The following is a 23,295-nucleotide window of genomic DNA, read 5'->3' on the forward strand; positions in this document are numbered from 1 at the left end:
GGTTTGTGTTTGCGGTGTTGGAGGATTTGATGTGTTGATGTTTAAAATCGATATGGGTCTAGAGGAAGGGCTTTTATAGTCATGTCGCAGCTCTCAATCACGCATGTTAGGACTTGACTAGTTTACCTGGTGTTTAGTTATCGTATGAATGATGGTAATTATTTGTGACACAGCTCCTGACTCACAACCACTTGAATACTAATGATACCTTGTGTGACATTTAGAAGTTCATCAACCCACAGCGAATGATGACTTTGTTTGACTTTTCACCCTTTCTTCTTAACCTTTATTAGCCCACAGGGAAACCTCACACCATCACAAAAATAAAGGAAGACCCAACAAGTGACAAGGCAGATACGTCACGGCAGGTAGGCCAATAAAAGGTCAGCTCTATAGAACCATCAATCCATTCAATTCAATGCTTCTACATATTGACTTTTGTATCAGAGCCCACCCAATCAAGCAGCAGAATCCCGCCTGGAGATCTTGATGTTCATGTCCTCAAAGTAACTCACACCACCATTAATCACATACTTGCCCCTCTTCGTCTCATCAACCCACTCAACATTAAAGCTCCGCAAGAACAGTAGAGGACCCTTGTACAGCTCCATCCTTGCAATATCCTGTCCCAGACAGACTCGGGGTCCATAACCGAAACCCATGCTGTACTTGTTATAGATCTTGGCCTTGTCGGCATCCAGCCAGCGCTCTGGCTTGAAGACCTCAGCGTCATCGCCGTAGATGTTGGGGTCACGGTGCACAAGCCATGGGTTGCAAGTAACTTCTGTACCTTCGGGAACGAAGTGACCACAGATCTCGAGGCCGCCTGGGGGAACGATACGTGGGAAGATATTGGGCGCGCTGGGGGTAAGACGCATCGCTTCCTTGACGCAGGCGATATAATAGGGTAGGTGCTCCACAACCTCGTCGTATTGAGGCATCTCGGAAAGATTTCCTGCTGCGGTAGCTTCATCGATCTCAGCGAGGAGTTTCTTGTAAACTTGCGGGTTCGTAAGAATGTGGACCATCATGGCTTGGAAGGCTGTGCCGGTTGTGTCGGCACCCGCGAGCAAAACTAGCAGGATCTCGGCTTTGATGTAGTTAATATCCAGCGGCTTATCATCTTCGTCCCGAGCCTCAATAAAACTGTAATGCATTAGCAATCTTCTCCATAAAAGCCGATACATGACTCACGTTTGAAGAAGATCTATACGACCACCCGTGGAGCCATTCTCAATATCTTTGAACCTCTGTTCAATCAAGCGATCACGAAAGCGCATCAAGATTCCGATACCAGAGTCTTGCTCAGGACTAGCGACCATATATTTTCCCAGGAAAGTGCTCTTGACCCAGTTGGTAAAAGGATACAGTCTTGCCATAATACCGAAAGGTGTAAGACCGTCATGGAAACCCTTAATAAGACCCTCAACATCTTTGCCCTCTTTGACAAAACCGAAGGGAGCACCAAACCCAACCTCAGAGATAACGTCATAGGCTAGATATACTGAATGCGGCGCAAAGTCAAATGGCTTATTCGTTGCAGCAAAGTCGCGTTGGAGGCGGCTCATCCATGCACTCATGTTATTGTCGATCAAGGGCTCCATCTTCTTGATGTTGGTTAGACTATAGAGAGGGGCGGCGACCTTTCTGTACTTGGCGTGCATGACAGAGTCTTGCATGTTGAAGAGTGATTCATCTTTGCCAAAGCTTCCGGTAATGTAGTGCTTCGACTTGTTTGCGTGACGATTGTAGATCTTGGGTAGCTCGGTCGCATCGCTGACCAGCAGCATAGTTGGGGTGATTCGAATGATAGGTCCTTGGAGACGTTAGCGTCTATCTGCGTTTCATGTTGTTTGTAAAATCTTACCATGTTTCTTGTGAAGTTCCTGAAAGGTCTCGCATTCGTCCGCTTCCACATTATGGTACGTGATCCAGAGACGTGTGACACTTCCCCAGAAGTTACCAGGAAACTTTGCGAGAGGATGCAAAAACCGATACTTGACAACTTGCCAAACAGCGCAGGCGACAAAGTAAGCGACACCCAAAAGGGCGACGTTGACGATGCTAAGCAGAGCCATGATCGTTGACCAAATGACCAAATGATAAACGAAAGTCTAATTGAGCCAATTGTGAGAAACGAGAAAACAAGCAAGCACCCTTTTGGGCTTCAGCCAGGAAACACGCCAGGGATATGCAAATGCACAGGAAAGTGATCGACGTTAAAGAACCACAACGGCTCACACATCCGGTAATCCTAGCAGCCGCTTGTCCTCATTGCGATGCGAGCCTAGAGTCTAAAGCCAACAGTTGCAACTGGGTAGGGTTGTGCACAAATTCCTTCAATGATGATCCATTTCCGAGACGGCTCAAAGGACCGTGATTATTATGCTATGCATGCAGCCAAGTGGGTTGTTGCTGTCGATAGTGGTTCTCGTGGGCAAGATCCATGACTCCTGTGCATTGTTGCCATTTATCTCGGCTGTCATGTTGGTAGCGTTTGACCGACGCACCTGAAATTATTTCTACAAGGAAGCAAACCAACAGGCTTGGCATAAAGTTCTTTGCCTAGACTTCTGCAACGACAGCACGTTTGCGGGAATATTCTGATCCTGGTAGTGCCCACTATCATACCAGGATCGTCATATCCAGTTCATGATATGATCCATGCTCAGCACTCTGGTAATTACCACACCACAGTTTTCACATGCCGATGTCAGGTCTTTGCATAATAGTGCAGCGAGGAAAACTGTAACAAAAATCCGGTAATCTCGATAAAATAGCAATATCAAGATCGACTCCTGTCTTCCCCTGCGTTGCGGGCCAACATTACGCGAACTCTCCACAGTCGTATGATCTGATAGTTGTGTAGCAGATCGTTGCCATTGCATTGGCTAAAGGAGAAGAGAACCCGGCCCATTGCTTTCCAATCCCCAACAAGATTAACCCTAGAAATTCAGGCGGGTCTCTGTGTCAATTATGTATCATGAAAATACGATACATCAATTGAGGCAGAAAAGAGAAAAGACCACGAGAGAAAACAAGGCTGTGCGGCTGAAGCGGTTGGCGTTAAATTGACTTCTTAGAGCGTTGAACTAACCTGACGGCCCGCTGTCTTAGGCTGAGACAAAAGAATCGTCTCAACGGCCAAGAGAAACTAAAAGAAGTGAAAGTGTTGGTTGAAGCTGAGACAACTAGACTAGGGGAGAGATTACGCGAGAAAACAAGAACCGAGGCTACTTCAGTCTTCGGTTAGACAACTGATCGACCACGTCCTCCACCACCAGCGGGGCTTTCAATCCGAGTTTCCCGACCTAAACATGATCCTAGAAGCCAATCATGAACTAAAAGTCGACAGCGAATCCACTATTTACATCAAATGTGACCATGTGTTGGTTCTATCAAAAAATCTTTGTCAACCAGTTAAACACCGCACAACCTGTGGCAGTTCTCCTGAACATTGCTTTTTTCCTCCCACAGACCAGGTTCGAACCCATGCCCAAGAGGCTCTTTGACGTGAGAACCTTGGCGGAACTTGACAAGTCCAAGATCATCGTGTGGAAGGATGACGCGAAGCGAGGCGAGCGGCAAACCATAGAGATGCTTACCAGTTGACGTCTGTGCATCAGCCATACGTTACAGATGAGAAAAGGATTGGCATAATACCAACGACTTAATCATGTGGCAGGATCACTGTAATGAAATTATCTGCTTGTCTCAGTTGACCAACAATGGGGGAGTTTCTTCCATTTAACTTAGGGCCCAATCTCCCCGATAAACTGGAGGCTCGAACTGCATAAACTCCCTTCCATTCCTTTCTTGTTTGCATTTTTGTCATTCTTTCGTTTTGCGTTTAATAATCACCATAATGGAGTCGCGAGGTCTCACGGTAAACTCCGTTGCTATTGTCTTTGCGGTTATTAGCTTCCTCGCTGTCGTGCTTCGCTTATGGGCACGCGCCTTTATTGTCAGATCAGTGGGGAAGGACGACTGTAAGTTCCACATCATCCGTCTCCTCCTTGTTTCTAACTCTCGCCAAAGATCTGATTTGTGTGGGCGCTTTGCTCTCGTGGTCTTTTATTGCCTGCACCATCGCTTCCGTCAACCATGGCCTCGGCAGTCACTTCGAAGATGTCAACAAGCTAGGCATCGATAACCTCATCGCCTACAGTCAGATCGTTTGGCTATCGTCCATCTTTTATAATGCCTGCCTTGGCTTTATCAAGATCTCGGTTCTTGCCCTGTATACTCGCTTGGGTGACAAGGTGCTCCGCAAAGCAGCTTTCTTCATGATGGTAGTGGTGGGATGTCAAGCTGGAGGCAATGTGTTGGCTTGCATCTTCCAATGCACTCCTATTTCCGGTGCTTTCGACGTCACGATTCCGGCCTCGGAAAAGAAATGTGTTAACATCAATGCATTCTACCTTGCGAATGCGGCTGTCAACATATTCACGGATATACTCACTTATTCTCTGCCGATTCCACTGATCATAAGGCTTCGTGTTCCTCGGAGACAAAAGATCAGCTTGGCCATCATCCTCGGTCTCGGACTATTGTACGTACTCCTTTTACCATGCCTACAGCAAGCACTGTTTAACCCATGACGTTCCACTGACACATGCTAGTGCCTGCATCTCGTCCATCATCCGAATCACCTACATCCCTCCCATGCTCACCTCCACCGATCCAACGTGGGTCATCTCCAACGCCATGTACTGGTCCGTTATCGAAACCAACATCGGTATCCTCGCCGCTTCGATCCCCTCCTACAAAGCTATCGCCAAGAAATATGCCCCTCGTCTGCTTGGAAGCACTGGTATATCGAGCAACAAGCTCTCAGGCTTCAAACAAATGCCTGTCGAGCTACGAGGAAACAGTGTACCCGGTAATGGCGCGCCTAAAAGTAATTTTGAGACAAACATCAAGAATGGACTTGATTCCAACAGTAGCGAGGAAGTGCTCGTTATGCCCAGTGGCCAGATTGGTGTGAAGACAGATATTGTCTTTCGATATGAACAGAACTTGGAGGATGGACAGGGCCATGGCGGACGGATCTAAATTGCGAAGTCATTAAAATGAATACAAACCATAAATAGACCAAAGGATATCTCGTCATTCGTTGAACAACTATATTAAATCAAAGCATAATACTATAAAAAGCTTGCAAATAAACTCATTATCAAACTCCAAGTATCCATGCACATGCTCGCTCCCCTGATCGTCCTAGACAGACTTCATGATTTGGCACGCCCATTCGCTAGGGCCCTCCCATTCCCTTGGTTTCGGGATATAATTGTCTCGAACGCAGACTGACTTGTCATCTGAGCTAATCCTCCGAAACATGGTTATTCCGGGCTTCAGTTCAGAGCCGACAGAAGCATGATAGTTCTCAACACTGATTTGCTTCAGACGATATGTCTTCTCCCAAACAAATTCTTTGTTGTCTTCAGCAAGACCCAGGAAAGCCACCATCAACCTTCCACAAAACATTCTTGCAAACATATCCTTATCATGAATCTGAGTACCGGGGTAGCCGCAGGTGAGGTATTCCAAATTCCGAGCATACGAGAATGCTTGTGCCATGCCGACCTAAACAGTCTGTTAATGGTGTTTTTACTGTCAAGTTTGACTGTAACTTACAATGTCGTTGTCTCCCACTGAAACCTCAAGTACTCGCAACAGAGGCAAATTCTTTGTAAAGGTTTCAATAACAGGGGCTGAAAACAATGGAACCTCTTCACCAGTTTGTGAATACCGCAAGCGTAACGACTCAAGACGGCTGTGGACGATGATAGCCTTTTTTAGTCGGGGTGATAGCCCAGGGTTGCTGTGTCGACAGCCAGGGAATCTGTTGTGGTCGTAGATCTCGAGCGAAGTCAGGATGTCAAATGATGCTATGAAGCGATACATAGCATTCATCTCCGTTTCATAGGCATCTCGATCCTGTTGATATGGATACATGTCTAGCGTCAGCTGTCTCAGCTGAATGTCCCGTCTCTCAGCAGAGCCGAACGATTTCTCGAGAGACTTGAAGAATGTTAGTTGCCGTCCTGCCAAGTGCCCGAGATGAAGCTTCCTCAATTGTAAGAAGTTTACTTTGTTAGCAATGCTTGAGAAATACGTTCCGTCATTTCTTTGGGAGATAGTTCTGTTCATGGGTCCTGCTGACTGTCCATACAGAATGAGCGATTTGAGCGCCGAAAAACCATCGTCAATGAGATCTTCATTGCGAACTGGAACTTGATCTTCCCTGTCGGCATGGATGTTTGAGTCCCACCGCAAAGGATACACTTCCAAGCTTTCCAATGTCGAGGATGAATTGAGGATGATTGATTGGAGAGTTTCATCTCTCCTGACGGGGGTTATACACAGACATTGTCTTGTTGAGATGGAAAGATGCTTTAGGTCTCGCAGTTGCGATAACCGCGCGATATTTTGGCACTTTCGAGTTGAACCAGCATAATGATATTGGATGCGCAACGCTTTGAGACTCTTCAGTGCAACAATGCTGGATACAATGGACCTGCGGTGCCAACTGTTAGGACCTGCGAATCGACAAGGGACGGAGTAATAGGAACTCACGGCGATAATTCTGTTGTATCCAACACCTCGAGGTTGCTCAAATTCTTCAACACCTTCTCCAACTTCCTCATCACATTTGGCCTGTACTTCACCGCCGGTCTAATTACACCGACAGTCATCTGCCGGACATATTGGGCACCGAGTGGAATAACATTAGGATCAAGTAGCCTGTGGAATTTCGGTCGCTGGGCTTTGCTTCTTCCTTTTTTCCACAATTTCCGTTGTTGAGTGATGCTGAGAAGGGGTTCGAGCCGGCTGATGACTTTGCAGACAAGCTTACTTCTGTCTGCATGGATAGCAATGTTTTTGTTCACCATAGGCATAACAAGTGCGTAGTTGTGTTTTGAAGTGCAGGCGAAGCTGATCAGACGTTTCGGATCCATCTAGGAGAATTTAGCTAAGAGTATCTAGGAAAGGTTTGTTTACAAACATTGGCCAGAATTTGTAGTTGGATCTCTGTCGACAGGGATGACAATGCATCTTTTGGGGCTGGTGGCACAAGCTGTTGCTCGTCATTCACAAGATCCGGGATCTTCGTCTGGTCCTGGACCTTTTCGCTCTCGGCTTTATTGATGGGTGCTTTCTTCTTTGCCTTGGGGTCTTCTTCGTCGTCTGAGCCCCTGATCTTTCGCTTCCCAAGACGTGGGGGATCAGCATAGCCTTGGTTTGATCCAGCAGCCGGTGGCTCGCCGGCGATTCTTAGGCTTCTTCTCGTCGTCATTTTGTTCTTTAGATTTGTTAGATGTAAAGAAGAAAAATGGAAGGAAAAAAGAAGAGGGGGAAGATGAAAGTAGGAAGAACAAAGGAGAGACGACACTCAGCATTGACTGTCAGAAACTAATGACAAAGCTTCCTCATTGCTCGTTGATTGGTGGTTCTCTCATGTTAATTGCCATTGCCTATATCTTTAACAGACATTAAGCATCAGTTACACCACGGACCCGCACTAAAACAGTACTCTTTGTGTGTGAAAGAGACTATGGATTGTCAGCATACGGGCATAGGATGGATATAAAACACTACATTTTGACTGCCTTTGTTAAGAGGTGGTTTCACTCAGCCCCTTCCCTATTGCTCTTTCATAAACTGAATTGGTAAAAGACCATTGATTCATGAACTGTATTCTCATCAAGTGCGCTCCCGTCTTTTCCGTCCTGAAGAACTGCCATACACTTCGAAGAAATTGAATGATCACAATGTGGAGTTGACGGCAGGTTATCGGCCTAAACTCGAGAACAAAGGAAATGAAACCAAACTGTCCAAGCCTCTGGCTAATCATCGGCTGTAGACGTCCCCCCAATTGTACCCTTCATAGACCATCGTCGGGAGGTACGTAGGTCCCGATAATGTTCAAAAGGTGAAACAAAGGGAGTGCGATAACCCGAGAACAGAAGACGCAGATGCGCAAAAACGAGTGAATTCTGTGGAAATTCTATCCAGATGTGTCCGTGTCTAAGCCTGTTTCTACTCAGGCTTCCTCCCATATACAATCCTCAATCGACAATATGGATGATGTCTCAGGTTACGCAACTCGCGTCGTAGCTGAGAGCAATACACCGTCACCTGCTCCTTCGACCAACCCAGCACGAAACTTGCCATGTAAAGCACAAACCCTTCCAAGTCCTGGTCCATCGCAGCGTGCCCAAATTTGCCAACCTCTTGCAGCTTGGGGTCTTTGGGCCAAGCGCCAACAGGAGCCTAGATAGTTCAAGAAGTTAGTTTCTCGTCACTTGTAGCCAGAAAGCAACACAAGCTGTCTACATACCTTGTAGTCCCAAGTAACAATATCAACAAAGCCTGCTTCCTCCATGCCCAGCTTTTGAAGGTCGTCGTCGATGATGGTGAATGTCCTCCCCATCTTCCTCCCACCTTCAATAAAGAACTTGCCCCATTCACCCATGGCGCTACCTTCTTGGACACTACCATCGTCGCTCTCTAAGCGAGGGGATGCCTCAAAGCTCTCGACCCAGCCACCTGGTTTACAAGCGCGGTATGCTTCTTGGAATAGAGCTCCCCAGTCACCAATCGAACCATATAGATATCGCATGTGGATAAAGTCGAAGGTGTTGGGAGAGAAGGTCCATGGTTGAGTACAGTCCTCGATCTCACTGTTTTCTGTCAGCAATATCACTGATACTGCATGACAGCTGGACGGATAGCGATGTTGAACTCACAACTTGACGTTTGGGGGCACCCAACTAGGTTGAATAGGAGAAATGTCAGTTCCTATAACTTGTTCGGCGTTCGGATGCTCATCCGCAAAGTCGCTGGCAGAGTTAGCTATGACCGTATCATGTTTTGTTGGTGTTAACATACATTGCCCAGATTCCTGTTGAGATATGTCAGTATTCGATCGATACCGAAGTCATTGGCCCATACCTGTTCCTGTGCCTACATCGAGTACAGACTTGACATGTGTTAGTTAGCAGACCGATAGCTAGCAGGCCAAGAGTCAAACCTTGGCATCATCCCCCACTGGAGCTAAGTGAAGCTTTCCATCGAGGGCCAAAAGGAGGTAGTGATGGCTTGAAACAAGTTAGCTTCTGGGAAACAAACTACACGATTGAGGGCCCTACATAATGTCAATGGCTTCGTTTTGCTGGTCGTCGTTGGATGCCCTGGGGTATTTATAAGTCGACAACTTCGATATCGTCTCGGAGGATTCAGTACCAATATTCCGCGTTACCTCTCTCCGAATGGTAAGTCCTCCCTTTGATAGTGCGGTAGTTAAGTATACTAGAGTTCATAGATGCCGTCGACGATCCAGCATCACTGCCAAGCGATGAATCAGTATCTTCATCATGAGGTTCCTAGCACTGATTAATTTCACCACAAGATCCGAATGAAGGAATGGCGTCAGCTTACTTGAGCTAGATTTGCCCAATGGTCAGCATCGTGAAGACCCGCTGCTTCTACTACCTCGCGACTTGCATTCGACTTTTGCGAAGTGGGAGACCGGGGTGATTGTTTAGGAGAAGAAGCAGTAATGTCGGCCATTTTGGAATCCTTCGTGTGCACTAAACGCAGAGCAGACTTGATCTATTATCTAGACGCGCGAATTTAGTCTACTTTTCTTTCCTGACAATCCTTTGCGGGGCATGTAGGGTTGTATATCTTCATTATTAATGATGTCTTACTGCGGATCATTGCCGCAAGGGTATTTCCAGTCAGATGAGGAGATGTCTTCTCGCTTGCAGTCAGTCTTGCATCCGTTTACAGGGGTTGGTTTTGTGTCCTTGGCGAATACGAGGGAGGATTCCTTGATCCCTGTATCGAGACACCAGAGGAAGAAGCACATTGATTGGTGAGCAAATGCCAACACAACTGCCAACATTGTCTGTATGAGGTTTTTATCTACATGCAGGTCGACTCTGTGGGCCATCAAATCTGATGCCGAAATATCCTGGCGTCAGCCAACTATAATTATAAAAGAGTAAGATGTTTTGGATAAATGGATTATCATGGAATCAAAGCAACTGCATGGTTTTATCTCCTAATCATTAAGTTGCAAGTCTTCCTAATTCTCTCGCAGTAAAATACAATGCTCAGACTGGTCACAAAACCAGCTGTTCAATCCCATTTGCTTAATCTGTGCAGGGCAACACAATTTCCAGACTTCCTTACTTGCTGACACATGTTCAGAATGGTTTTGAACCGAACAATATGTCCACCGCACCTACTGCATAGAGGTCCACCTCATACCTTCTTATCATCAGTCACACTTGACTATGAATGTCATGATTGGGAGATCCGGTAGGGTTTATATTCCTATGAGAGGAGTAACTTGTTCTAGTCCAGTCCTGCTATCCATTAACTCACTTTGTCGCACTAAGTGGCATAGACCAAACGGGTAGCAGCCAATCCATTTCCAATCAAGCCTAAGCAATAAACCACCTTCCAGATAAAGTGCCAAAAGCGAGAAGTGTGAGTGCCAAGTGATAAGCTTGCTTTGACTGCCAATATCTAACCGTCCTGTACGTATCTATAAAGTCGCAGCATGGTGCATATTTACTTTGAAGCACACCGTCCAACCATGAAGTTATTCAATCTCTTCGCTATCGTTTTGGCAAGCAACACAGTCAATTGCCAAAACAAGGACAGTAGTCTCACTATCAAAACAGCTACTGGCTCCTTCACCGGGATCATTGATCCCAGCTTTCCCCGCACTCGACAATGGCGATCCATCCCTTTTGCTGAACCGCCTGTTTCGTCTCTTCGCTGGCTTCCGCCGCAAAAGCTACCGCCAGATTCGAAGCAACATAGATACTCTGCCAAATTCCCACCGTCATGTCCCCAATTTGTGTCTGGCGTTGAGTCGTACTGGAACTCACCGTTGACAAGAGGCAATCTCATCTACAACGGGGCTCAAAATGATACATCTGGTCTTGTTGGTGAAGCTACGTCCGAGGACTGCCTTTACCTAGCCATCTGGAGTCCGAAAAGCGAGCCACCTGAAGGAGGATTTCCCGTTGCATTCTTCATGACTGGTGGTGGGTTTGTTCAGGGTGGTGTCGATCTCCCCTGGCAGAACCCAGAATCTTGGGTCGAGCGATCTCAATTGCACATCGTCGTCAGTATCAACTATCGTGTTGACATTTTCGGCTTTCCCAATGCTCGCGGGCTCGTCGACGGCGAGCAGAATCTGGGAATTCTCGACCAACGCGCTGCTCTTGAGTGGGTTCACGAGAACATAGCTGCCTTTGGGGGCAATCCTGAGCGCATCACCCAGTGGGGAAGGTCGGCAGGCGGCATGAGCGCCGATATACACTCATTTGCTTGGTACGAAGATCCCATCGCTCAGGCATATTATGCCGAGTCTGGCGTCGCGTTAAACATCGACGGCGCACTCGAACCACTAAATGATTTGACATATTCCAACTTCAGCTTCGTCGCCCGACATGTTGGATGCGGCGCTCCTTGTGGAGATAGTTGTGAAGATGAAGATGGGCTGGCAGAGCTCGACTGCATGCGTCAGGTTTCCATGGCTCAGATTGTGAACTTTGTTGGTCAATACGGTGATAAAGGGGAAACTCCACCATTGACCTTCAGTCTGATGTTCGACGAACGAGTAATATTCTCAGATTATCATGCGCGAGCAGAAGCAGGCAAGATTGCACGCCGACCCGTTATGCTATCCATGACGTCGAATGAGTACTCAAGTTTGATGCCCTGGCCACCAAAGAACCTCACAGAAGGGCCGGACCAAGATGTTGTCAACTCGGCGACGATTCCGTTCTCCGTATGTTCGTTATTGAACACAACAACCTACAGAAATAAGCTGGATATACCTGTGTTCAGGTTTCAGTACGCAGCAGAGTTTCCAAACTTGAACACATATCCATGGCTTGGGGCTTACCATAACTCCGAAACACCTCTGTTGTTCGGAACGTATGGGCTTTTGGATCATATTGCGAATACGACTCAGTATGAAGTCGACGTAAGTCGTTCAATGCAAGATCATGTTCTTGCATTCTTCGAGGATCCGTACAATGGACCGCAGAAGTTGGAATGGGAACCTATGGTCACTAGCGAGAAGGATGGTGGATTTATGTTACGATTCGGGGGCTCTAGTGGGAAGGTAGTGGAGGGAATTCGTGGAGTCGATGTTGATGGAGTCTGCTCAGGAGTTGGTGAATATGAGCCATTTCCATGAGCCTTTCCGTGGAATTCTGATTCACCACAACACAAAGAGGGCCATAGGTTCGACGGTTTTCGAAAACCACTCTCAAGATCCTCATACCAGTTGAGGTATATTTGAAGAAACTACGTTCAAGTTCATCACTTCCATAGTGAACTAGAAGCTATTCCGTGTTTCTGACTGTGTCAAACGTCCCTGAGAAACATAGCAACTTTTGTTACTTGCAGCGCCTCGGTGAATAACCTAGACCATTACCAAGTCATAAATAGTATTTGCAAGCTGACAATAATGAATTGTATTCTTTAAAACTTCTATAGGCTGCATCGCCACGCCCAGCAGCTTCACGCCTTCCCAGCCGGCAACGCCCGGGCTGGCCTATTTCCTCGGTATTCTGAAAATAGGATATTCCATACCTGCCTGAACGGGAATAATGTTGAACTTGACATAACTGTCAATATTCTCAGGCTCAAGTGCAATAAACGCCAAAGCTGCGTTCTGCTGCCTGGTGCTAACATAGAAACTTCCCACAGGTAGGACAACCTCTCTTGTTGTTGTGTTGGTAGTAACAGTATTCAAGTAGGTGCCCTCATACAACTTCGGCTTAACGACCGAGGACTCGATAACAAGTGTTTCTAGAGTTTGACGGAACTCGTAGTCAAGCTTCTCAACCTTGAGGCCGAGGATCTCGAGTCTCTCAGCAACATCGACCCACGTTCTTGGGATGATGTAAGCTTCAGGTCTCGCCCGGGTAAGATTGGCGACAGAAGGGGTGGTTCTTTTGAAATCGATGGGGACTTGAACAACGCTGCCATTTCGCTGATCGATCATTGTAAAAGTCCTTTTTTCGGGGACATAGGAGTCGGTGATGACAATGTCTTCATCGCTGTTGATGAACTCCTCGCGAGCATTTTCAACAATGGACTTCACCTTGTCAGCGTTGTCTCTCGCAAGTTCAAGGATAGTCTGAATCTTTATGAGAGCGGTGGCAACGCGACGCTGGAAATGCTGATTGGCGATACGGATACCACGCATCTCAAGCAGGAAGGAGATGGTCTGAGTCAAACCAACAGCGTTACGGCCAGTGCGCGCTTCGGTGACAGCTTCCGTGAAAGCGATCCTTGATCCTTTAGTTCTGTTGGAAGCGCCAGTGACGTAGGGTTCCCATCGAAGACCGTGGCTTTCGAGCTCCTCACCTACAGCTGGGATGAAGAAGTCGAGAAGCTGTTCACGAATGGCAGGGTGAATGTTTGGGTTGATTCCTCCAGACAAGAGAGCGTCTGAGCCATGTTGGTAATTTCCTCCATAGATGGTAGGGACAGTAAACTCATCTGCGTGCAAAGTTAGTGACTTGACTTTGTGCAGAATTATCCCAACACATACGCATATCGAGTGCCATGTGGGGATTCCACTCCCCAACAAGCTTCTTGATTTCCCTTGATTGACCTCGCATCAGTTTGAGGTGCTCTCTGTTTGGATCCAAGTTTGAAGCAAGTTGTCTCTGGAAGTAAGCAACACCATCAACATTATACCGAGGAAGTATCTTGATGTCCATCTTCTCCAATATCGATGCAGCCCACTCTGGTTCGGCATCCATCTTACCCAAAAATGCGAGAACAGACTCATCAGCAGCTGGCTCGTTGCCGTGGATCGCGGCCTGAAGATAGACTCTGAGCTTGTTGCTGCTTGAGTTGGTGTTGGGAAGAGAGAGGAAAACATAAGGAATGGCGCGGCCTTCTTCGGACTGGAAGGCTGCTGACTCGTAGGTCATCCAGTCATGCTTCTTTGCGAGATTGCGGATGAAGTAGTCTTTAGTGAGTGATTAGCTGCATACCATAAACAGCACAATCATTTCAACTTACCCAGCTCATTCAAGTCAGTCGGCCCTTCCGTGCCTTCGGCGAACCGAGCTGGTACTTTTTCGGGGTTCAAGAATGCCGGAGACCGAAGAGTGATGTTGACATCAGGAAAGTTTGCAGACACCAGCTCCGAGTCCTTGATCGTAGGTGCCCAGTTCTCTCCATACTGAAGTCCAGTCTGAATTCTGCCGGACTGGGCTGCGGCAGTAGACACAAGAGCCGTGAGTGCGTAAAGACGCTGTACCATATTAGGAGCCATTGTGTCAATATTGGAGCTTAGAAGAGACTGGCCAGGTTCAACATCAGGAGAAGGGACCTCGGCTAGATTAAATACAATACGACATCATCCAACCTTTTTCTCATTTCGGCTTCCGATTGCCCGGCCGGAGCTTATTCTGAAACCGTATTGTCCCCAGCAAGGGTATCGTCATGCTGCAACCTCCCATTGTGACATTAATAAATTGATAATTAAACAATTACTCCGTGTACTAACGCAGCTAAAGGAAGTATTTAACAATGAATGAGGGGTTGTTGTGCTTGGCATGGAGAGCTCTCGCGGCGTGGAAATAAGCGATGGAGTCGATCAGCGAGTTTTGTTACCGCATTAGGGAGGTCAATAGATAAGCTTAAGTAGAACTCCACAGCGCGAGTTAAATCCGGGTTCCTATGAGTAACGTAACGGGATACGATGCTTGAGAAACTAATTAGTGCCGGGTGGGAAGAGATCAGCTTCCCCTCTTTCTGTCGCCTGATGTGGCATTGCAAATTGTTGGGATGACCGGTACTCACCGTTTTCTACGAAAGGGTGATCTGAGAAGAAGTTGCAAGTCTATAGATGGGGATGTAGGGAAATATGTATAAAGAGACGTGCATCAGGTTGCGGTGTATTCCATCTTACTTATTGTCGTCAAATAGAGCGTGTCTTCTATGTCTTGCTGAGCAGATTGAAGAACTAGCAAGAACTATTGGGTCAAGCGTCTTCCTCTCGTAGTATTCACGTCGGACGAAGTCATGCCAATGCTCCAACACAGATTACTGCACTGCACTGGAGTGTGAAGAGTTGCCAGAAATATTTTGAAGAATAGATATAGTCAAGGATGAATCACTAAGCGTAGCAAGAGAAATAGCCAAGTCTTCGTTATGGGAGGTGGATGCTCAGGTATGACTGATGTCCTTGGTAATGAATACTTCTTCAACAACACAGTTGGTTATGTCTTACTGGCATAAATAAGATCGGATCCAACGCACAGCCACTCCGAGATTTGACAAACGATCAACATTTAAGAAGCCACTTTTACATAATCTGATCTTACTGTAGTTGCTAGTGCTTGTATTCGGCTTTCTAGCCCAATTGTATCCCACGTAAGACCAGCAGCTAACTATAGAGTAGCTGTATCTCACATATTTATGGCATCTCCTTGAGCTAGTCTCGCTTTCTCGATTGTTAGCCTCATGCTCACGTGCAATTAGATGGATTTGGGCACCTGGAGTAATCTGGAAAATGGATTGCCTCGCGATTGTTGAAGCGAAGACGCGAAAGACGAGCATTATATCCAGTCGACTTGGCATTAAATCAGTATAAAAAGGGATACAAATTACCTTAGTACATGATACAAAGACAATTTTTAATATCAGATCCATCGCTATATCTTTCAAAATGCGCATCACCTTTGTTCAAGCTCTCTTCTTCAATCTTGGTCTCAGCATGAGCCTTGACTCCGTTTCACCTCGCACCAAGCCTGACATCGGTCCCTTCAAAAACCCCCATCTGACGGCATTCCTCCAAATCGACCTTGCTGTAGGTCGTGAGACCAATATCACTGGTCCTGATACCCAATGGGGTGCTGCTCCTAACGTCCAGGGTGGAAAGGTGTCTGGTGCTTTTGAAGCCAACATTCTCCCGCTTGGAACGTCGTACGAGAGATATGTCAAGAATGAGCAAGGCGAGAACAGCGTAAGTTTTTTTCTCTCGGAAATTGGTGTAATTATTCTGAGTTTGTCACAGTTTTACTACAATAGGTATATCCTCAAGACTGCGGACAACGAAACCATCAGCCTCGAGGTTGATACCATTGTAAACTACCGCAACAATGCACTCCATGGCTTTGGATTTGGGTAAGTCGCCAATATTGAATCATTGGAACGCCCATATACACATATCTAACAAATACAGCAAATTTGTGACCGCTATTCCACACCTTTTGTATCTCAACTATAACGTGTATCTCATCGAGGTCACGGGTGACTTTGAAACAGGCAAGGCCGCAAGCCAGCTATTTGCACTTAAATCTGGAGGTCGACAGGACGGCGAACCTATTAGAGCTCTTCTGCCCATCGGATAGTCACCAACTATGAAAAGGAAGAGAAACTCAAAGTGCTGCGAAATCTTCAACCGTGCAGACAATTTCTAGTTATTCTCTTTCTATTGATTCTATCTATTTCTAAAAGCTTTCTTTTCGTGACTCGTCAGGGATATATTTATTCAATCTAGAACAGGTGACAATTGTCAAAATCACCTCTTTTTCAAGGTTGAAGCGATGACAGCTGCACCCACACCACTACCCGGTGAAAGCATAAACTCAATGTTGCTCTTTCTTGAGTCAGGCTCAGCAACTGGAGCAAGGATCTCGCCGACAGCCTTTGACAACTCCAGCTGAAAATGGGGATGCTTCTCGAACAACGAGCCCTCTACTCCAACGTGACATTGCTGCAGGTCACGCTTCTGACAGATGGCCGCGACGCCAGTTGCTGACAAACGAGCGGCGCGGGTAGTGATGAGCGTAGCGACTGCTTTCATGAATTGGAGCTCGGCGAGAGTTGGGGAGATTCCCAGGCTTGAAACGCATGTCTCATACGCTTCTCGTAGACCATCTGATGCGTCCCTAGAGGCACGTTAGCATAGATCAATGATCCGGTATCTGTATGCACTTACTCCTCAATAGCGGAAAGGAAAGAAGAGTCAAGACAATAAGTATCGATTAATCTCTCCATATTCTGACCCTCCAAGAAGGTATGTGGATCCCTTTGATGGATATCCAGGATGATGCGACGGAATAGCTCTCCGAGGTAGAGTCCTGCCACCATCTTCTCAAAGGCCTGTTGTCCCTTTCTTGGAGAGTCTTCATCGATAGCAATATCATACGAGGTCAATGGTAGTACAGCATGCTCGTTGTCAAAAGCCCCCCATTCGCAGTTGATAGCCATAAATGACTCCCCATCTAAGTTGTCATTTGCGAGCTTGGGAATGGCTCCGACCTTTTCGAAGTAAGCGCCGTTGCAGCCTGTGCCGAAAACGCAGCCGATTTTTGTGTCAGGGTTGAGGTAGGCCGAGGCCATCATTGTCGCGGTTGTATCATTTGTTACAACACAGACTTTGAGTGGGAGATTCTAACACAATGTCAATGCTAATTTCTCCGTGAACTCTTCAGTAGAAACTTACCTTTTTCTTGATGGCTTGTCTTAATGATTCAGCAGCATCCTTTCCTTCAGTGTTGGAAATGTTGAAACCCTTTGTCCACCTCTGCAAGATACCCTCGTCTATCGTCCTCTGTGTTGTTGGGAACGAAAAGATAAAGCTCAGATCTGTCTCGGTGCTCAGGTCAAAGTCTGCAGATTGCAGGAAGGATTCGAGACATCCTGCGACAAAGTCCCAGAGTTCATCAGCTGTGGCAGTCTTGAGCTCTTCTGGGAGCTTGTGTGATTCTTGCTTGACTTTGAATCCCCCTTTTTCGCTAGTGAGTTGGATGGAGTAAACTCGAAGATTTGTTCCTCCCATGTCCAGAACAAGATATTTGCCTTTCTCATTACCATCTGGGTAGTTGGTTACCCATGTCGGATTCATCGGGATGCTTCCGCCTTTTATGCTCAGCCCTGCAGACTGTGTCAGCGCTATCTATGTCTGATTGTCGTGCTTGGTAGATCTGTACCTTTTTCCAGCTCTTGGACAAAGTGGTTCGTGACATGTTTGAGCTTTGCTGTGTCGATCAAAAAGTCTTGTTCGAGCTCGTCGAGGTAAGCCTTGAAGTCTGCCATGATTTAACTGATTATCGTATATGTGATTGATTGATGTTTTCTTGAGTTGAGAATTGGATGAATGTACGGTAGAGTATATATATGTTGTCCACGCTAATACTTACATCATTATCTTGTAATCGGTCCGGATCGTTTCTCCCGGGACACGGACGACTGTGATACCTATTACAATGACGTCAGTTCCACTTTAACAATCTCAGGACCCTCAGTTGTGCTTTTTCTCCAGATCCTGCTCCTTGTTTCTCTTCATTTCCATTGTCTGGTGTATTTTAAGTTGGCATTCCGTTGTCAAAGCTCCAAGCTCCAACCAGCATTGCCAAGGTCATAAACTCGTCATTCTATGCCAGCGACTGACTGGGCCGAGTAGTAATTGGTTCAATCACTTATCGTTACTGTCGATCTTGTCAAGCTTATCGGCAATCGTGCTATTCAATTCAGGTCTTGATTTAGTGGACGCGTACCTCAGGGTAGCAGAAACATACTATCAGGAGCATAAAAGACGAAACTTAGATTAAATTTTGCTGCATAACAGGTACTCTTTAGTCTATTTACTTTTATATTTGACAGGTCAGAGGTTAACTTTATTTCCCTCTATATACTTATTAATGTGTGTTGATGTGCATTTGCTGCTTGAATCTGAAAACTTAATTGAACTGTCCAGATAAAGTTAGACTGAGAGGTGGAGGATTGACTCTCACCCGAAGGACTAAAGTGGAGAACACAATTCTACATATAATTGAGCAGTGATGCTGCGCCAACGCAATCTCCCTCGTCCATTTCTATATACCTATTCAGTTTATGCCACATATGCCTCATAGCTCTCAAGTCTACTGCTATCTTATAATACATAAAACGGGCATCTGGTTTAACGGTATAACATTACAGAACCTTGTGGTTGTGGGACTCCCCGTGGGCCCATATTAATAACACTTGTCTTCAATTGTGAAAGCTCTAGGTTCGAATTCTAGGTTGTCCATTTCTTTTTTTTTTTTTTTTTTTTTTTGCCAAATGGTCCATTCTAAACCTTATCGAAAACCTTCCTGCTTATTCTCCATCGTAAAACTGCTGTTAAAACAGTTGCAATGCTCGAGAGGGAACCAGCGAAATACATGGCAGGTCTATAGTCACTCAATCCTCCATCAGCACCACCGCCATGACGTTCGAGCAGAAACCCTGCGATGGGGGATCCCTATTGATGTTAGCATGGTCTTGTGATTTGTGTGCCTGAACATACAAGTAAGTATCCGAGAACCCAGCCAACGATCATCATAGCCATCGCTGTGGATACACGCGCTGATCCAAAGACATTGCTGACAACAGTGGGCATAGAGGAAAAGAAACCACCATTCATGAGACCATTAAGGACCGCAAAGACGGCCAGGGGCGCAAGAGACGTCGAAGCGGGCCAAAGAGCGAGCATTGTAATCGAGTTGCCCAGAAAGAAGACCCAGAGGGTGTTTATAGGACCCAGAATGTCGCAGAGATAACCGCTGATGATTCGTCCCACAGCTGAAGCAAAACTGAAGCCTGCCAACAGACCAGCACCAGTACCTGTACTGAGTCCCATGGAGCTGGAATACAAGGGAAGGAAATAAGGGGGCACCAAGAGTGGGAAAATGCCGATTCCGGCAGCGAAGAAGAGGATGGCAAAGTTGAGCTGACGGAACAAGTTCCAGTCAACTATTCCTGCCCTGGCAAGAGGTGTTCTTTCCTTGATGAGATATGCAGCTGGAAGACCCGTACCAAGAATCAACAACCCCGTGATCCGGAAAGCCCATTCAACGCTGTATTTCTCGATTAGAGAGTCAGTCGCGATACTCATGATAGCACCACCAAACCCTCCTCCAGCATACACGATGCCGTTTGCAATACCACGACGCTTTATGAAGTACTGCGCCGGTACAACAGAGAATGACATGAAACAGCCACTCATACCAAGCCCCAGCGGCACACCGGGGAGAAAGATGAGCCCCACGAGATGGCCCGTCACGAAACTTGCGAAAACAAACGAGAGACCCATAAGGCTAATACCAACACAGCTGAGTATTCTCGTTCCGAATGATCGGATCATCCTTGACACCAGCATTCCAACCGTCGCCATGAGTGCTGGAGAAATGGATCCGCAGAATGATAAGGCGAGAGGTGAGCCAACGCCTCGCTGAACGAGGGCGCGCTGATATACGCCCCAAGTGTAGCTCAATCCGATCACCCACCATGCCACCTAAGAAATGTTAGACAAAGGGTTGAACGGCTGGAGGAGGGCTAAGCTACCATTGCGCATGCTCCAATAACTACCCATCCATAGCCTCCGTCTGGGACTGTACTATCTGCGATGCGCGAAGCTTCCAGGGCTGGATCGTCAGAGTCATTTTGGTGACTTGATGCTGCTTCGGCGTGCCCTCCTCTCGGACGGAGATTAGAGGAGGAAGCTTCATAGGATGTCCCGTTACCCAAAGGTTCAAGCTGGACAGCAGTTGTGGTTGACATTTTGAAGTCACCTCTTTTTTTGGTAGAGAATCACGATCCCGTGCGCCTTTGTTGTGATTGAAGAAGAAGAAGGGGGAGGTGAAGTTGAGGGGGGGAAGTGTCCTTGTTCCTCGATGTCAATCCAAGGGCGTCACTACTAGGATGGATTTATCCTTGCCAAGAGAACGCAAAGTCAACGTCTTCGGTCGCGAATTGTGTTATATGACATTGAAACCATTTAAATGATCTCTATTATCACACTTGTTATCTCTGGTTATTTATATCGAGTTTGTTATGGTTGGAGCTCATGATTGTTTCTGTCGCGAAAATGATCTTTGGATGTCATCTTCAGTGAGTCGCAATGTCGAGATAAGGGCGGTGGCAAATCTCACTCAATCGAGGGCTGTGATCTCATTATTGTCTCATCATATCTACCAGCCATTCTCATTTAGCATAAAGAATGCAAATCCGTCAAGCTTATCTCACTCATCCTTCATATCATCTCACAGCACATCTCAATCACAGTCCAATTGAAGCTCATCTCATCGACACCATGACATCATTACAATACCCTTCAGTTCTCACACAGACCTTCCACTACGAAACCTCAACTCATGTGTACGATGTTAAATGGGGGATGTTGGGCGATGAAGCTCTCCCTCCTCTGATCTTCATTCACGGGACACCTTGGTCTTCACGTGTCTGGATCGACTTTGCGCTTGCACTATCGCGCCGATTCTGCGTTTATCTTTTTGATAGACCTGGCTTTGGTGAATCACCCCTAGAACTTTTAAAGCAAGGCTTACTACCAAGCATACACCCCATCGAACAGTTCGACAGCAATCTTGCGCGACAAACAGAGGTTTTTGCTGCCCTATACCAAGAATGGGAGAGTGGCTGGTCTTATCCAACAGCTCATGGTAAGTATTGGGACTGAAGACATTGGAGATATATCATAATACTAATGCTTGACAGTGGTCGCTCATGATAATGGCGGTTTGGTCAGTCTTCGAGGATATCTCTTGCACGAATTATCTTATGAGAGTCTTTGTTTAATTGACGTCGTGGCGATCGGTCCATTTGGTCAACCTCTCTTCAAGAGCATGGCCGAGAACCCACACATCTTTGAACAACTCCCCAATACCGTATTCGAGGGAATCTTGGAGAGTTACATCAGAGATGCCGCGTTTCACGAACTACCAAGTGAAACAATGCAGATGCTCAAAGAGCCATGGACACGGGAAGGCGGCAAACAAGGTTTCATCAGAGAATTATGCCAAGCGAATTGGAGGAGCACAGAAGAAGTCGAAGGGAGATACGGCGAAGTTGGCTCTAAATTACGAGTCAAGATCATTTGGGGTGCTGACGACAAATGGCTTCCGGTTGAAGCGGCGTATAGATTGGGCAATGCGTTGAAGGCCGTGGAGATTGTCGTTATTGACAAAGCTGGACATCTTAGCATGATAGATCAGAGTGCACAAATGGGTATTGAGCTGGCGACATGGCTTAACGAGGCCTCCCATGAACAACTCTCGTAAACAATAGATGAAACGAATTTGGAATTATTTTATTTATTTTATTAGATATCTCGAGTTGCTTCTCGTATGCACCAGCATTGACGAGATTACCACGGATTCCAAAGTGACCTCAGGGTAGTAGACAATTGGTATTTGGAATCAAGAGACAAAATAGAGAGTCACTTTATGCCATTCAGACAACTTAAATAATTATATGATGACTTGAAGCTCAGAGGTCATCTTGATTAACCACCAATGAGTAACTTATAGAGTATTTTGTGTCTAGCACTTCTACCCTATAGAGCCTTACGTATCATATTTTATTTAGTGAAAGAGCATCTCAAATAGGATCTGTCTTGAACAACTAGCCTGAACTAAGGAAAACCTTCAAGATGAGTGGCTTTTCTTGCTTGCGAATCTTGATCCATACTACCCTACAACTCACGCCGTCGAAGCCGATCGATCCGAGTCGAGATCCGTGCTAGCCCTGTTGGTTCTCCAATTTATTAGTTGAATCCTGCAAGGGCGGAGTGGCTATGGAGGCCCCAACCGAGCTTTTCACTCCAAAACCCGTTCTTAGAATTCGGTAAGCGATAAGTGTTTCTACAAATTGTCGCGTGGGATTGGGAAAGGGCCTTATATGTAACGGTGCCAGTCAACAAAAATAGACACGATTTTGCTCGTATCATCGGTAACAATATCGCTAAACCACTTGTTATCTTGGACCTTGTACACTGAACAAACCTTGCCTGTCAATTTTACGAGCTAACCAGAGGATTCAGTGCCTGACTAGCAAGCCTCTCCACTCCCAAAACGTCGAGATCCGCCAGGGCAACAAAGCCAGTGATGGAACTGGATGAAGCAAACAGGTCAAGCTCTCAGATCATTCAGCTCTCCCCAGTTTTCACGGCCCGTCTGTTATCAACATCGAATCACATCTGTTCTTCCCCATAGACAATCAATATAATCACTCCATATTATGGAGCAAGGATGCCCCATTACGCGTCAGGGCTTGCGTATCCACAGGACAAGGATCTTTACGCAACCAAGGGACCCAGTATCAGCGACCATCTTCATTTCCTCCCCCGTATCGTTGATAGCTAACACCTGCCTAACGCCGACCAACACTGATTAGCCAAGATCAGCTAAACCCAACGTGAACAAAGATTCACAAGGCGCAGCTGTAAAAGGAGAAAGAAATATCGCA

At 46.4% G+C, this 23,295-nt stretch overlaps 10 protein-coding genes across 10 annotated transcripts, besides 2 other annotated features; 4 read left to right on the forward strand and 6 right to left on the reverse strand.

Annotated features, from left to right (window-relative positions):
- Positions 1–458: 458 nt before the first annotated feature.
- FPSE_02228 (uncharacterized protein) lies at positions 459–2,078 on the reverse strand (the record flags this gene model as incomplete). Its single annotated transcript, XM_009255347.1, has 3 exons — positions 459–1,146; positions 1,195–1,816; positions 1,868–2,078. 3 exons carry the CDS (start codon positions 2,076–2,078, stop codon positions 459–461), a joined length of 1,521 nt encoding a protein of 506 aa, XP_009253622.1.
- Positions 2,079–3,865: 1,787 nt separating this feature from the next.
- FPSE_02227 (uncharacterized protein) lies at positions 3,866–5,055 on the forward strand (the record flags this gene model as incomplete). Its single annotated transcript, XM_009255346.1, has 3 exons — positions 3,866–3,989; positions 4,039–4,552; positions 4,623–5,055. 3 exons carry the CDS (start codon positions 3,866–3,868, stop codon positions 5,053–5,055), a joined length of 1,071 nt encoding a protein of 356 aa, XP_009253621.1.
- Positions 5,056–5,220: 165 nt separating this feature from the next.
- FPSE_02226 (uncharacterized protein) lies at positions 5,221–7,300 on the reverse strand (the record flags this gene model as incomplete). The annotated part of the gene is made up of 5 exons (XM_009255345.1): positions 5,221–5,586; positions 5,638–6,024; positions 6,094–6,520; positions 6,580–6,962; positions 7,010–7,300. The coding sequence occupies 5 exons, from the start codon at positions 7,298–7,300 to the stop codon at positions 5,221–5,223; spliced, it is 1,854 nt and encodes a 617-aa protein (XP_009253620.1).
- A 743-nt stretch (positions 7,301–8,043) lies between these two features.
- FPSE_02225 (uncharacterized protein) lies at positions 8,044–9,576 on the reverse strand (the record flags this gene model as incomplete). Its single annotated transcript, XM_009255344.1, has 9 exons — positions 8,044–8,277; positions 8,345–8,687; positions 8,754–8,846; positions 8,896–8,908; positions 8,959–8,986; positions 9,038–9,104; positions 9,156–9,197; positions 9,250–9,389; positions 9,445–9,576. 9 exons carry the CDS (start codon positions 9,574–9,576, stop codon positions 8,044–8,046), a joined length of 1,092 nt encoding a protein of 363 aa, XP_009253619.1.
- Positions 9,577–10,612: 1,036 nt separating this feature from the next.
- On the forward strand, positions 10,613–12,232 carry FPSE_02224 (uncharacterized protein; the record flags this gene model as incomplete). The annotated part of the gene is made up of 1 exon (XM_009255343.1): positions 10,613–12,232. The coding sequence occupies one exon, from the start codon at positions 10,613–10,615 to the stop codon at positions 12,230–12,232; it is 1,620 nt and encodes a 539-aa protein (XP_009253618.1).
- A 360-nt stretch (positions 12,233–12,592) lies between these two features.
- FPSE_02223 (uncharacterized protein) lies at positions 12,593–14,332 on the reverse strand (the record flags this gene model as incomplete). The annotated part of the gene is made up of 3 exons (XM_009255342.1): positions 12,593–13,545; positions 13,598–14,023; positions 14,077–14,332. The coding sequence occupies 3 exons, from the start codon at positions 14,330–14,332 to the stop codon at positions 12,593–12,595; spliced, it is 1,635 nt and encodes a 544-aa protein (XP_009253617.1).
- A 1,398-nt stretch (positions 14,333–15,730) lies between these two features.
- On the forward strand, positions 15,731–16,415 carry FPSE_02222 (uncharacterized protein; the record flags this gene model as incomplete). The annotated part of the gene is made up of 3 exons (XM_009255341.1): positions 15,731–16,027; positions 16,079–16,188; positions 16,247–16,415. The coding sequence occupies 3 exons, from the start codon at positions 15,731–15,733 to the stop codon at positions 16,413–16,415; spliced, it is 576 nt and encodes a 191-aa protein (XP_009253616.1).
- A 170-nt stretch (positions 16,416–16,585) lies between these two features.
- FPSE_02221 (uncharacterized protein) lies at positions 16,586–18,105 on the reverse strand (the record flags this gene model as incomplete). Its single annotated transcript, XM_009255340.1, has 4 exons — positions 16,586–16,955; positions 17,006–17,460; positions 17,513–17,943; positions 18,000–18,105. 4 exons carry the CDS (start codon positions 18,103–18,105, stop codon positions 16,586–16,588), a joined length of 1,362 nt encoding a protein of 453 aa, XP_009253615.1.
- Positions 18,106–19,081: 976 nt separating this feature from the next.
- Positions 19,082–19,108: a repeat region.
- Positions 19,109–19,123: 15 nt separating this feature from the next.
- On the reverse strand, positions 19,124–20,592 carry FPSE_02220 (uncharacterized protein; the record flags this gene model as incomplete). Its single annotated transcript, XM_009255339.1, has 3 exons — positions 19,124–19,294; positions 19,340–20,326; positions 20,377–20,592. The coding sequence occupies 3 exons, from the start codon at positions 20,590–20,592 to the stop codon at positions 19,124–19,126; spliced, it is 1,374 nt and encodes a 457-aa protein (XP_009253614.1).
- A 532-nt stretch (positions 20,593–21,124) lies between these two features.
- On the forward strand, positions 21,125–22,109 carry FPSE_02219 (uncharacterized protein; the record flags this gene model as incomplete). Its single annotated transcript, XM_009255338.1, has 2 exons — positions 21,125–21,491; positions 21,547–22,109. The coding sequence occupies 2 exons, from the start codon at positions 21,125–21,127 to the stop codon at positions 22,107–22,109; spliced, it is 930 nt and encodes a 309-aa protein (XP_009253613.1).
- A 22-nt stretch (positions 22,110–22,131) lies between these two features.
- Positions 22,132–22,153: a repeat region.
- Positions 22,154–23,295: the final 1,142 nt, after the last annotated feature.

This window comes from Fusarium pseudograminearum, chromosome 2 (assembly GCF_000303195.2).
Source record: "Fusarium pseudograminearum CS3096 chromosome 2, whole genome shotgun sequence".
NCBI lineage: Eukaryota > Fungi > Ascomycota > Sordariomycetes > Hypocreales > Nectriaceae > Fusarium > Fusarium pseudograminearum.